Genomic DNA, 15,240 nt, shown 5'->3' with positions numbered 1-15,240 from the left:
GTTTATTTGTATAATTGGTATATCTCATGACATTATTCTTAGACTTCTTTTATAATCCAACTGTAGCATCATAAAAAAAATAAAGCTTTCAAAAATTATAGTGGTAAAGTAGCGCATTTCGTTGATGTTGTAAGCCAATGATGGTACAATTATATATAGATGAAAAAACTTATGCTAGAGGTGAGGATACATAGATGAATAAATCGACTCACACTTGAGAGAGAGAAATTGTTGGTGTGTCAAGTGTGAATTAAAAGTCTCACATTTGATGGAAAAGTAGATGTTTAGCAACATGCAATTAAGATGACTCATATATCTAATGTCTTAAAATTTTAAGTACAGATGTGATGTTCAATTCACTTGTATGGTTGCTCTTAATCCAATGTAATGATCCCCTAGACTCTCCCAAGACCCAACAAATTGTTCGATATACCTCTTAAAATATATTCTTTCTTTGGTGGATTTTTTCACAACAATTTTGACATTTGATTGATGAGTCCTCTTATTAGATTGATCATAAACCTCAACTATTTCCACTTTTTGTATAGGCTTGGAGAAAACATCTACACAACTATAATCTACACTACTATGATCATTGAAATTTCTTCCATATCATTGTCATTTAACTGATGGTCGTCTATGAACTTGTCATCACAACATAAAATGCGTTCATGATCATAGAACATGTATTTTACTCCATCTAAATCATAGTCAATAAACACATACCACTTACTCTATACATCTACTTTAGATATTTTGTCTTTAGCGGTATATACGATGTTTTACATCCAAAAAAAGATGGGTTATCGTTGGAAACATTTTTTGTCTGATTAAATAATCTTTTTGTTTACGAAAGATCAATTAATCTTTTAGTACTTCAAATTGTAAGAGTACTCATGATAAAAGATCTAGGAAATGCACAACTACTAAAACACAAACAAATGTGGTAAAATTTTCTTTCATTGTTGCCGAAACATAACAGAATTCACGTTCAGAGGCAAGTAAACACACGTTTAAACCATCAAATATTAGCTTCTTACATAGTGTGACTTTGGAATGGGAGCCCGGTACCAAAAATAGGCTTAGTGAGGAAAAAGAAGAGAAAATAGAAAAAGGAAACGGAGAACGGCATAAGCACCTCGCTGTTACTTTCATCGTGCATGTCCATGCGTCAAACTAGAACCCCAAGAAGGGCATTCGTGAAAGTTGCTTTGTTACATGTTTTCTTAGTACAGTATTTTATTTCTATAAATGGTTAAAACAAGTAGGGTTTTTACTCTTCCACTCCAAAATCATGACTATCCAAACAATAGAAAATTTCAAGTTCAACCTGTTATACATCGAAGCATTTTCATGCTACGTGTTTTCCTTAGATCCCAACATAACTACTAATAATAAGTGATAGTATTTAGCATGACAAAACCAAGTTTTTTCTTTCTTTACACACTTGAGGTACAGTAATTCAGAACCATAGTTTTGTTGAAGCTCTAATGTGCAACTATTACAAAATCACAGTGGCTTATGCTTATTGTAATTTTGCCAAACTCGCCAATACAAGCATGCGCATAATGTACTTGCTAGCTTCTTATTACTCAAACAATGTTATGCATCCAATTATTACCCCTACTTGTGAAGTTATTTAATAGCTAATGATAGATGAAGACGCTTTTAGCCATCTTTGCCAATCGTTATGTTGACATGTTCACCATTGCTATTGTTGGAGACTTCTTGATTACTAACAGCTATTTTAATATTGCCATAATATATATTTTTAGAAATAAAATAGTAAATTTTGAGACTTGCAATTCGGAGGCATAGCTGTTTAGGCCAGGCATTGAATAGGGCAGTAAAAGGAGACAATAGCACATGGCTAATGCTGAATCTTAAATCGGGTGTATAGTCCCGAACTCTACCTAGCATTTTGCATTTATAGAAAAACCATCTTGTGGGCGGCTTCAAAAAATTATACTTGACAGCAAACATTTTTAACTGATGATCCAAGGGCATCATTTTTCATCATAATCCTACTCATACTGCCTAAAGAATATACAGGAACAGTACCAAAGGCTTTAACCTGATCCGCTTCTAGAAGACCACCATAGATGATTGATGACCTGCTCTGGATTCAAATTAATGTTCATACTGAGATACTAACTCTAGAACTCAGTTTCTTTCTGGAGCCTCGCCAGATACTCTTCTTACACTGAGGCTTCCTGTGTATGACCATACCTTCTCAAAATCAGATGAAGGCAACTTTTCAGTCTTCGAATCTTTTCCCTTGGCATTCCTCTTAACAGTGTGTGTCCTACGTGGACTACAAGGACTTCCACTAAGAGGAGAGGAGGAACAGAACGTTGGGGTTGCAAAAGGAGAGGCATATGGCGTGCGTTGAATTGAGAAGGGGCTGGGAGACATTCGCTTCTGGATGGGCAGACCACTGAAACCTCCTCTGCTGAACAAGATGGAATCTGCAGCTGCACATTGTTTTATAGTATCGTCTACATAAAGCACATCATCTATCCTGGCCATTATGTTAAAGGCCAAACTCTCCATCACCCTCGAATAACTTTCAAGAATAGACTGTCCTACATCCTGCAAGGAAAATAATATTACAACGAAGTTTATTCATTTGATTCTAGCCTCCCTTCTCCCAGTGGCTAACCTCAGTAACCATGCACTAATCATAAATGACTATTAAGGCCGAAGTGCTAACATCTAGACTACAAGCCATGAAGAAAAATTTATAACATAGACACGCTATGATCAATCATCAATATGCATCATGAAACTGGGAAAATGCTATTATGTTAGGAAATTATACTGTACCTAACCTCAGCAAAATACTGGCTCAAGGGAACTCTAGTAGTTCTTTGTAGTTGTACCGCTGCTAGGATTTTATCTTTCACTAAAACTTTTAAATGCTAAATGGAGCTAACTAAAATTAATTTCCCAATAAGATGTACCTAAGATGTTGGATATCGTCTTAACACAAACCACCAGCAACTAGCAGTGAAATGTATGCTGAAGATCAACAGAACAAAATTTGAGCTTAAACCAAACTAAAGATTAAGAAAAAAAAATGTACCCTATTATATTGTATCTTGGCCATATCAAGTGCTGTTTGAGGGAGCCCAGGAAATCGGTGTTGCAAGCTTTGCAGTAGTGTCTCTGCCCGTTGTGCAAGAAAATGGTTCTTCTCACCATCAGCAACAAGGCTCTTTACCTTTCCACCCCAAGACCGCCTGGCTTTAACTGAATTTTTATGTTTCTTATGGTCTTTCAACCTCCATACATGTATAGCAGCCTCAATTCTATTAGCTATATCCAGTGTGTGGTGCTCAGATGATAGATCCAGACAATCAAGGAGACATTCAGACGAGAACTGATCAGCAGTTATGTACCGGTAGATTATATCGCCTAGACAAGCTTTACCAGTCTGCATTCGCAAGTTTTCAGCAAATTTTAGTAAAATTCCAAAAATTCCTAACAAATACCAAGCCAGCCATTATTGAATTCCAGTTCAGCTTATAGTATGGAACCATGGACAAAACTGATTTCAACACTTTAGTCCACATATTTCCCAAAAAAGTTATTGCAACTCGATGATGCAAGAAAGAATTGATATCTGTCAAGTGTGGACCATTTGTAGAATGATGTATTCATAATTTGCAAAATATAAACTAAAGTACCAAACCAAAATGAACTATAAACAAATTTAATAGGAAAATGCTAACAAAGGACAGTTGTTAACGAATAAAAAATAGAGCTTTATATTGAATATGAATTAAAAGTTGTACATTCAGTCTCTTAAAAGTGTAAATTTTGATGTTTTCAATATAAAGTTTCTTTTTTTAATTCCTTAACAAGTTCCCATAGTGCACTTAAGCGCACTTGTTAGCAAGAACCAATTTAATTTGCTATATGCAACAGCAAGACAAACAACAGCATTATTACCCTGGGCAAGGATTCTATATAGACGACAGGAATTTCCATTTCAGCAAGAACAGAACTATTAATTGCCATGGCAGCCTTGAGTATCTGGTTAGTACAATCCCTACACTGCTGCAACCTTTTCCTATCATCCTCACACAACCCATTTGGTGGAAGCTTGGGAGAAGGAAGCCACCATTTCTCTTCTTGCCTAACAGAAGGTCTACCATACTCATCACAATCCTTAGAATCACCCAATACAATTCCTCTATCAACATACCAAAACTGCGTGTCACAAAAACCATCTAGCATACCAAGCAACATTCCATCAAGCTTCTTCAAAGCAGGAAGATTGATGTACAAATCGGAACGAGGATGTGTGGCCATCACTTCATAGGTTCCACCACCTGGAAACTGCTGCACAGAAGGCACCAGCTCCACAATTGAATCACTCACACATAGTAGCCATTCCATTTCCCTACGCCACATTGATTTTTTCTGTGGTGCCAGTGGTTCCAACCTCCATAACTCGCCAAACACAGTTGCTGCAATTACAATATCAATTTCAATCTAAAATCACACACACACACTCACTAAAGATCACAATTTGAAAGATTAACATCTCTTTATTAACACGCGAATTGCGAAAAAACACTAACCAGAGAGATTCGTGATTGCGTTGGAGATTGCAAGCGCAGTGCAAACCCCCTTTCCACCACCAGACATATCTTCCCCTAAAAGCAGCTTAGCGAAACGTTCCTTCATCATTTCCACTTCTGCAAAAAGCAAAATCTCGCAATTTCAGTCGTTTTTGGTGATTGAAAAGAAAAAGCGATTTGCAATACGGAAGATAAAATGCATAAAAAAAAAGAGTACCGGACAAATCCAGGTCACGCTTGTGATCCCAAACGACGACGTCTTTTCCTCCGATGACCGGAAGCATAACCTGCGCCGCCGGCGGTAGGTTGAAATGTGCGGCGAGCGGACGGGGAGAGAGATTAGCAGAACTGGATGCTCCCTCGGCATCGAAACGGCGAACATAGAAACTGCTGCAACTCTCCGATTCGCTGATGTCAGCACTGGGACTGTAACTACCGCATCGGTCAGAAACTTCTTCGGAGGAAACACTCCCCATTGTTATTGAACAGAAATTTCAGACGGATCTCATTTGGCTACAGACATTTGAGTTCTACAATGCAATATTTACGGTGGTTACAGTGAGTAATAATTTGGTAACGGCAAAGATAGAAAAACGAAAGAAAGGATAAAGTAAGTGAACGTGATAAAGCGCGGTATGAGTGAGGATTAGCTTAACTTGCAACGTTCTTCTTCCACTCACTCACATTCTCTTTTTCTTTGTTTGTTTGTTTGTTTCTCTCTTCTGTGTTGTGTGTGTAGTGGTGGTGATGATTTGATTGTGGGCAAAAGTAAAAAAAGAGACGCCGTTTGCAGGGACTGTCTTTCCGTAACGTCAAGCACCCGACACGCTTCTTTTTCTGTGGGGTCCACTCCTAGGCGTTTTGCTATAGTTTCAGCCTTGATGACGTGGACTGCGACGGTTGGTTGGTTGTGGGCCAGGTTCTACCGCGAAACCCTTCATCCTTGGATCATTATGGAGGGAATTCAACCCGTCGTAACAGAACCAAACGGCGGTTAATTCTTCATTGATATCTGTGTGGGTGAATGTTAGGACTGCCCAATCTCAATAGGAATGCTAGGTGGCACGGACACTTAAAAATTAAGATATTTTTTAAATTGTTGTATAATTTATTAATGAAACAACGATGTAAAAGTAAAATAAAAAATAGTTAATTTATATTGATAAAAAGCATTTTTTATTTGATAATTTTTAAATATTGATTAATGATCATGTGGATCTAATCCACTGTAGAATTTGCTTTAACTAAAGGAAATTTTAACTTATAACACTTATTAAGAACTTAAAAATGACAAATTGTAAATTATGTCTTTAATAAATTAGAATCGTAAAAGCTGAAATTTAAAAATATCTTGAAAATTATAAGTTTAACAAATTAAATTTGAATCATAAAAATTGAAATTTTCACTCAAACATTTGTTTCCTTTTTATAATTATTATAAATTTTGGTGAATCCATTTAAATTTTTTTTTAATTTAAAATATTTAGTATTAATAAATAAATATTTAACATTAAAAATAAGATAATTTAGTAAAAGAAAACATTAACAAACAACGAAAGATTTATTTTTGGAAATTGTGCGTAAAATGTTTTGAAATGTTAAAAAGTGATTTTTAACATCAATCATCACCTTTTAGTAAGTTTAATTTGTTTTACATAGAATTTTAAAAAAATTGTATTCAATTAATTGTATTTAATTTTTTTTTTAATATTTTTTTGGAGCATTCGAGAAACACAAGAGCAACAATAAAACAAGAATAAACTAAACGTTGTTTCTCAACAGAAAAGAGTGTGTCTAAGAATGTGTTGGGTTGGGAGCTTGTAGCCAAAAACAAAAAGGTTTGATGAGAAGATAGATGGATCATATGAACTGATCGATGAACGAAAAAAGAAAGTAAAAAAAAAAGAAGGAAAAACTTGGCATGGCGCAGACAAATCTGACATTGTGTGAAGAGGAAGTATTCCACATGTATCACGTTAGTGAGCGGATTAGGAGGATAAGGTTGTAACTTGTAATATTGTTGCACAGCCAACGCCGAACAGGCACAGCTATTGTCCTTTGTTTTATTTCATTTGCATTCTAGTACACTGCGCTAACGTGGTGTTTGGTACCAAATAAGAAAATTTGGACACGCGTCGCTTCATTCGGTGGCGTCATCAAAATCCTTTGGGTATGAGAGGGTTTTGTGATCGTGGGCGAATGAGTAGCTTTTTCATTTGCTTTCTTCACGCACACAGTCACGATGCACTTTAATACCGTACTTTATACCCAATTATTATGTTTTTATTCATTCATTAATTACCGTTCGTTAACCAATATCTCACCCTTCTTCGCTTCATGACTACGCTTCTAATTCTAACGTACTCCAAAACAACTACAATCATTATAATATGGCATGGATTTTCAAATCTCATTAGTCAGAAACAACCAACGCTTATTATTTTATACTACTATTTAATCACAATTTATTCCCTAGTGAAACCGTTAACAATGGTACAAAATTGACCTTAATTCATAATGGCAAAATAAATATGACATACCAACCAATACATCAACATTCCAAACAGCAGAATTCTTGATGGAAGATGATATAATGTTTTTGGACTAAATATAGGAATTTTTATTAATTAATTTTTATTTATATTTACATATACATGATACATCAATAATATTGATTTTTAGTGAGATATATACATCAAACATACTCAAACTTATTCAACTAACATAAATAATATTAATTGACAAGTTTTGTTGGAGAAAATGTCATCCCCAAAAGTAGGGCTGCGCATAAAATCTGGTTATGAGGCCCAAATTCAAAATCGGATTCAAATTCATTTTAAATATCCGGTTAAAATCATATGGTTATAATCCGGTTGGATAATCACTTATGTTTTATATTTGGATTTAATTTTTATCCACTACCAATATTTTGTTAATTTTGAGATTTTATTTCTTGAAAAAAAATTGAAATTATTTATTCAAAAAATATCGGAAAAAAATAAAATAAAAACTTTTTATTCTCAAAAAAATTTTATATCGAATTTTTTTCTCGAAAAATTTGGTGAGAATTTTTTTAAAAAAATTATCAAAAAAATCGATTTTTAAACTATGAATAAATATTTTTTTTAAAAATAATCAAATTTTAACCGACTTTAAAAAAAATGATTTTAAAATTAAAATTTTTAAAATCGGTAGCTTAATTATAAACCGGTTATTTAACCATAACTAATTTTACAATTGATTTTATAACCGGTTTTAAATCAAATAATAGATTTGATTATAAATCTAAATTCATATATTAGTTTTTAAAATAGATATGGTTTGGTTTTTAAAAAAACCAACCATGAACAGTCCTACCCAAAAATATCTTGAGAAGGAGAAAAATGAGTAAAAATTATGAACTCATTTAGGTTGTTCATATCACAAACAATATGATAGTACATATCAATGTATTTAGTGGGCTCATAAAAAGTCATATTGTTCCACAATAGAGTAAAACCAAATAAACTTAATTATATAAATCCATTGAATGATTGATGAAATAAAGTACATTCCATACATTTATGCAATAGTGCATTGAGTTGCTTTACTCAATACACTCTTGGATCTCCATTGAATCTTGCTAATTTTTTAGACAAACCATAACATCACCATCATTTAATCATGCAAATAACTTAGCACTATATATATAAGACAAGTTGAAAATTAGTTTGGTTGATGGCTAAGATCCAACACATACAAAATATTCGTAGTTTTTATTACAAAAAGTTATCACCAGGACTCTCTATGTGAGAAAATTATCTTTAGTATTGTTCTCTTGAAAGAAAGATCTTACTACAAAGTTAGGATTAAGTAAACTTTTTGAGCTACTACAAAAAATTGACATTCGTCTAAGAGATGATTATATGCATAAAAGTGGAGAAATTAATATTTTATACATCTTTTTCTTTGCTATGATTTTATTCCACTTTTTCTTAGTAAGATTTTTAACAAATAATGAATAATGTTTTCAATACTATCATGAATCATGGTAAAATTTTAATGAGATGCATCTTTATTGGTGGAGAACTATTTCCCAAGCCTTTTCATACTTCCTATGAGTTATTTATAACCACGGGTTAGGAATTATCTATAAAGATGTAGTTCAGTGGTAATGGTTGAGACATTGTAAGAAGTTAATTTCTCTTTCCTAACTAATTACTAACCACACATTTGTCTATAAAAAAATTATAAGAATCGTAATGTAGTTGTTCCTATATAAATATATAAATAGGACTCATGTATTATTATAAATTAACCAGTATTTTACAATGCCATGTTTTTGTTTGGGTTTATTTTATAACAAGATTGAACTACTTTGCTTCATTTCATTGTTGTAAATCTAAAGCAGCAACATGCTAATACATCGATCACGGAAAATTATTTAATTGAGGAAAAAATAAAACAATATTCGGAAACTAACTTATTATGACAATGTGATGGAGAATAATATGTAATAATACAAATAAATTACACATGAATTTGCAAAGAATGGGACCAAGTTAGTCCCTAATAATATAAAACTAGGTTGTTGGTTAACATATTGTTGTAGATTTAAAACTTCATAATGATCCGGTTTATCTGCCAAATGCTTTGCCACAAAGAAGAGCATTCTTTGGAATTGGATATTCATCCCTAACTGATTCAACAGGTGAATATACACGCAAATAGAATTGTTGTCCAAGATATTGTCTTGTCCAAAATTCACTCCTCACATTCCACATACCCACATTGTCTAGTGCCATATAAATTGCAGTCCATGACTTTGGATATACCTGTGCCAAAAAATTAAAATATTTCAATAACTTGGTCGTATATGATAGTGTGATCAAATATCAATGGAAAAATAAAACAACATTAAAATAAGTAATAACTAACCTGTGTTGTGCTCCTAGACACGGCATCATTTAGATTGTATTGGCCACGGCTATTAGGCGTCCACACACCACCGTCCATTCTGTATTACAAATGCCAATATTAAAATTTCAATTTAATAAACAAAAATGTTCCGTTCACGCCTACTTTTTTTACACGCATAACACTAGATTAATCGTGTGTAAAATTATAGTTAGTTTATATTACATTAAAAATTGTGGTTAATCATGTAGTTTAATCAATCACAAATTTTGATGCGATTTAAATTTATCATTTACTTAACTTAATTAACCACATTTTTACACGTGATTAATCAGGTGTTGTGATTAATCAGGTATTGTATACGTGTATAAAAATGTGGATGTGCATGTATCATTAAGGATGATTGTGAATTCTTACCCTACAACCCAAAACGAGTATCCATCAATGTGCCAACTTTGGATGATATTTTCATGGTTCTGAAACACGATTTCAACGAATGCTCGAAAATCGGCACCCATGACTGAGGTATCAAGATACATGGGTTTATGAGAAGGGGTATCTGGAATGCTTCCAACTTGGAAAACACCACCAATTTTGAAATAATCAGCTAGCTTCAGAGGAGTGTCAGCTGGTATGAAAGATACACTGTTGACTGCATATCTTTGTTTTCCATTCACTAGTGCTGCTGAGCTCTCTAACTTGATTGTCCTGCTAATGTTTATCGTACCATAATGGTAGGAACCTTGTGGATTTGGCCTTGGTCCACTTGCAGTAAGGTTTGTCCTGTTAATTGTAACAAGTTAATTAATTGTAGAACAATGTGATAGTAATCAATCTTCATGGACTAGTTTCTAATGTATTGTTTCACTTAATCTTACAAGAAGTTAAATAAGAGAATTTATAAAAAAAATATGGTTACTTTAATGTATATAAGTTTAATAATAAAAGTTTGATTTTGTAACTTCAATAGCAAAAGTTCAAATCTTATTGGAAACGATGAATATTAGTGTGATGAAAAATTGTGATAAAAAAAAACTAGTACTACTAAACAAGTGAATGGGGAAGATATAGTAGAAAAATTACCTGATGGATCTAGCTTGTTCAAGGGACCAATCAATCTGAGTGGTTGGTCCAGCAGGAATAGGGCCTAAAAGAGGTTGTTGTGAGTTACTGTAGTGAAGGTTGGCAGTGCTTGTGAGGATGGTATTAGTGAAACGAGTTGAAACAACAATGTAGTAGTCCTTTGGTGCTTGATCAGCTGTGATAAGCACAGAATAAGATTGTCCAACATGGACATCTATTGAGGAATATGATGTTTGTATTGTGTGAGTTCCCTCAACTTCAACCAACTTCATTATGTGATTTTGAATCCTAAAGTTCAGTGTGTTTTGTAGTCCAACATTTGATATTCTAAGCCTGTATGTTTTTCCTGTTGAAAATAAAATTGTTCATTAGCACATAAAATTTAGTTTCTATGAAAAAAAAAAAAAACACTTTTAATGATTAAAATGCACGTAGCTAGCTTATAATATTTAAAGACAAACCTTGTTCAACGGTGAATGTTGTACCATTTGCACGACCATTGATAAGAACGGCTTGAGGGAATGGAAGTCTATGTCCAAAATCTAGAACTTTCCTGAGCCTCTGAAATTCATAAAATGACATGTTAATAAAATGAAGAAGAAAAAAAAGTTCCATAAAATATGGAAAGATTGAAATTGAGTGTGTTGTGGTTACCGTGTGATCAATCTGGTACCAATCTCCAATGAGAAGTGTGTAATCATCAGTTGGGTCAGGGAATGGAACAGGAATTCTTGGTCTGCTTAGGATTTTGATGGACCCAAAACCACCAGCTGCCTTGTGGAAAGCAAGAGATGGAAAATAGAAGAAGCTTCCAATTTGATCTTTCACTTGAAGTGTGTATGTGAAGTTCTTGCCAGGTGGTATGGGACATGTGGTTCCATAAACTCCATCTTCATATGAATTTCTCCTTTGTTGGATTCCATTCCTGTTGCATATGAACATTTCGCATATATTAAAAACAGATAAATTAAAAAAAATATTGAATTATCTTTATTAATTATTAGTGTATTATTCTAATGATTAAGCATTGGGTCTCACTCTCAAGTCTTGCTGATATTTATTACAAAAAAGGACGATAGATTATTTTATATTATTTTCCTCATATGTGTTTAGGTGGAGAACAGATGATTTTATTAAAATACACACGTATATTTAAAGGGCCGAGGTGTTTGTATGGGTTGGGCTTGGAGTTGGTTGGGTTTTGATCCGTGACTGGACTTTAAGGGCCGAAGTGATGGTTGAGGGCTACATTTATTAAACCCATGTTTTTTTTTTGTGTTTCTTCGGTCGGTTGTTTAGTGAGTGAATTGAATAAAAGGTTTAGAAAGAACAAATGTGAGGTTTGTTTGTTGGAAAATGGCTTTTGATAACAAAGTAACTAAGACAAGTGTCCCGACAAACAAAAAGGTTTAACAATCAAGTAGAATAAAAACATTGCCATGATTAATTAATGTATACATAAAAAGTCATGTAACAAGTGTTTGAATTTTGTTTTTTATTTTTTAACAAATGTATTTAACATACTTGTTGATATTTCACTATAAATTAGTTTTAAAAAATTATTCTCGATAAATAATAATGCACATTCTCTTAATATAAACTCCTTTTTTTTTTCATTTTCATATTATATTAAACAAACTAATTAGTGTATTTAATATGTCATTTTTTATATATGAATACTTCTAAATACCTGTTGTATATGGATATATTAAACTCTTAAAAGACAGAATAAAAAAAGACACTTAAAAGAAAAAAAATATATACGTGAAAAGATAAAATTTAGACTAAAATATAATTTTGATATTTTATTTTTTTATTTAATATTTATTTTGGTCCTTTATTTTTATTTATTTTTTTGATTCTTTATTTTTATTCGTTTTAGTCCTTAATAAAATGACAAATTTGTATAATTTTATGAAAGATAAAAAATTAAAATGATTATTAAATAAAAGATAAAGGACTAAAACAAAAGACAAATGACTAAAATAAATTAAAAAAATAAAGTCAAAGATAAAAAACAGATATTATACTTTAACCTAAAATTTATTATAGTCAAATCTAGAATTATAAAAAAAGTTAGCAGTATTTTCTCCATCCCACAATAAGTGACTGATTTTGCCAAAAATATATCACAAAATGAATAACCTTTTCAATTTTCATTGCAATATTAATTACTTTTTTTTGTCGTTGTACTATATAATTATGGGTATAAAATGCATTAGTATACGCTGGTCACTTATGTTTACTAGTAAATTTTCAAACAAGTGGGCTGTGTTATTGTGGAGGAGTACATTGTAAAATGGTTAATTGAATATTCTTATAACAAATGATTGATTTTAATTATTATAAATGCAAAATGAAGGAATAATAAAATGATAGAATTGGTAAAAATAAAAATTAAAGTTGTACTAAAAATCAAAAGCGACAATTCTTTCTTGTAAATGTGATAATTATTACGGTATAAATGAAAATATAATTAATGTAACATAGGAGTATTGAAGATCTTGAAATAAAATCATAAGAGACAGAGTGTTAATTACCATGATATAAGAAATGGCTCAGGCAAGCTATTGTGCACATTGATGATCAAATTGTCATTGGTCACAGAGTAAATTTCAGGTCCTGGAAATTGACCATTGATAAGAATACCCTGCAAATTAAAATATGATACAACCAATGAGCATCTATATACATTAAGTTACAAAAACAATGAGACTAGTGATCAAATTAAACCTGTTGTTTAACTCCAAGAGGATAAATGTCACCATAGGTAATGTTCCAGTCGAAGAATCTATAAGGGTCTTCAGCAAAAACGAGAACAATGTTGAAAAGCAAAAATATGGAGCAGAAACTCAATAGCTTCATGTTGAGCAGAGCCAAAGCAGCAAAATAAATTATGTTGGAGTTTTGTGTTTGACAAAGAAATGTTGAATGAATGGGGAAATAAATAGAGGAAGAGAAATCCAATAAGGAAAGTGGAAAAAGAGGTTTGAATTAGTTAGAGTATCATGACACACATTTAATATGAATATATATATATATGAAAGCCTTGTAGGTAAGGCAACTCAAGAAAATAATAATTTAGTAATAAAAAGTCAAGTGGAGAGGTAGTTGATTATTATATTAAATACTATATATATATTCTATATACTAAGGGTCCATAAAATTACAAAAAGGGAAAATTTTAAAAAGGAAAAGCGAGTAAATGAATTGGGTTTTGGTTGTTTCTTACTCACTCCGAATGAATTATGATTAAAAAAAAATAGACAAATTACATATATTAAGAGATATTATTAATCACATTGTATACAATTTCAATAAAGTTTAATTAGTATAGTTTTTAATATCTTTTATTTATATTCCATTCTTATCTTTTTTTACCAAAATTCAAATATCATTCTAAAAAATAAAAAATAAAATTAACTTTAATTTCATTAAAAATGAAATGGAAAATAGAGGCGGTGATTGCGTGTGGCGTGTGAATACATTATTATTGTCCAGTTAGCACAACTTCATGTTGTGTATGACAGTGTATTGAGCCGCGATTTATGACGTAACACACGCTATCTTCATCTGTCTAATTTCTTCCTTAAATTAAACCATCATATACATAATTGTATTTCTACGCGCAAACAATGATTTAATTGATTTGTCTTGTTTTTAAGACATTCTATTCTATGTATGCTAGTTGTTACTTCTTGTCTTGTGAATTTGAGTTGGAAATATTGGAAGCTTCGTGGGGCCGTGGATATCATAATGATTCAATACTTTTGCATCAATATTGAGCCTTTATTTACAAGGGTTGTTGACTCCTTATAGCTAGCCAACCTGGTCAATTTGACATTTTTTTATACTTTCATATTTATATCAAATGTAATTAAAACTTCTACATACTTTTTTTCATTTTGTTCACAAGTTGTGTGGTTGGTTTATGTAAACCAGTCACATGTAGGCATTACCCGTTTCGTATGAAGCAACATTTAGCAATGGTCTTTCAATTGACAAAACTACTTGTTATACCCTAAGAGTCTACAACATATACAACCAGAATATTGACACATAACCTTTAATTAGGGAGAGTCTCAATTTTTTTTTTATAGTATGTTCTAACATTTAAAAAATTATATTAATATCTTAATTTCATATTTTCAATACTCTAAAATTTTATATTTACACCTTATAAATATTTAGTTTCTCACCACTGTGAATGTGCGACAGTGGCTGCAGTCTATCAGGCGTCATCACCCATCACTAAATATTAGAATCTTGATGTTAAGATTTTGTGATTTTATGGGTTCAATTTTTAGATCCAAATAGGATCTCTAAAAACATTGAGCCGAATTTGTCCCTCGTCATCTTAATTACACATGTGATACCGAATAATTAATAAGGGCAAATTACCATTTTGATCTCTAAATGCGCATGAAGTTGTTACTGCGGTCTCTAACTATGTTTAAAAACTCAAATTAATCTTCAACTCGTTTAAACTTCTGTTGGTTTAGTTTGTGACATTAAGTTGACTTCTAACTTTATTAACTTGATGATATATGATGTATCACTTTTTCACTGCTACGTTTGTGGTAGAATATAGATCAAAATGACTAAATTCAAGAAAATCACAAAAAACATTTATTCATCTTACCCCTATTGTGTTCTTCATCTTTATTCCTAA

General features: G+C 31.9%; 2 protein-coding genes across 3 annotated transcripts; both read right to left on the bottom strand.

Moving 5' to 3' along the window:
* Positions 1-1,963: 1,963 nt before the first annotated feature.
* On the bottom strand, positions 1,964-5,382 carry LOC101515789 (rop guanine nucleotide exchange factor 1). 2 transcript variants are annotated; one of them, XM_004505621.4, is made up of 6 exons: positions 5,246-5,382; positions 4,807-5,119; positions 4,590-4,706; positions 3,955-4,475; positions 3,086-3,436; positions 1,964-2,592 (listed from the first exon to the last, which is right to left on the bottom strand). In XM_004505621.4, the coding sequence occupies exons 2-6, from the start codon at positions 5,063-5,065 to the stop codon at positions 2,164-2,166; spliced, it is 1,677 nt and encodes a 558-aa protein (XP_004505678.1). In that variant the 5' UTR covers positions 5,066-5,119; positions 5,246-5,382; the 3' UTR covers positions 1,964-2,163. The 2 variants fall into 2 exon arrangements, with proteins under 2 accessions (XP_004505678.1, XP_073225857.1); XM_073369756.1 differs by having other exon boundaries at positions 4,807-5,296.
* A 3,612-nt stretch (positions 5,383-8,994) lies between these two features.
* Positions 8,995-13,576, bottom strand: LOC101515454 (L-ascorbate oxidase homolog). The gene is made up of 8 exons (XM_004505619.4): positions 13,302-13,576; positions 13,109-13,218; positions 11,223-11,493; positions 11,030-11,129; positions 10,569-10,914; positions 9,903-10,268; positions 9,507-9,585; positions 8,995-9,403 (listed from the first exon to the last, which is right to left on the bottom strand). The coding sequence occupies exons 1-8, from the start codon at positions 13,431-13,433 to the stop codon at positions 9,206-9,208; spliced, it is 1,602 nt and encodes a 533-aa protein (XP_004505676.1). The 5' UTR covers positions 13,434-13,576; the 3' UTR covers positions 8,995-9,205.
* Positions 13,577-15,240: the final 1,664 nt, after the last annotated feature.

Source organism: Cicer arietinum, chromosome 6 (genome assembly GCF_000331145.2).
Source record: "Cicer arietinum cultivar CDC Frontier isolate Library 1 chromosome 6, Cicar.CDCFrontier_v2.0, whole genome shotgun sequence".
In the NCBI taxonomy this organism is placed as follows: domain Eukaryota; kingdom Viridiplantae; phylum Streptophyta; class Magnoliopsida; order Fabales; family Fabaceae; genus Cicer; species Cicer arietinum.
This window is presented reverse-complemented; position numbering and strand designations above follow the sequence as displayed.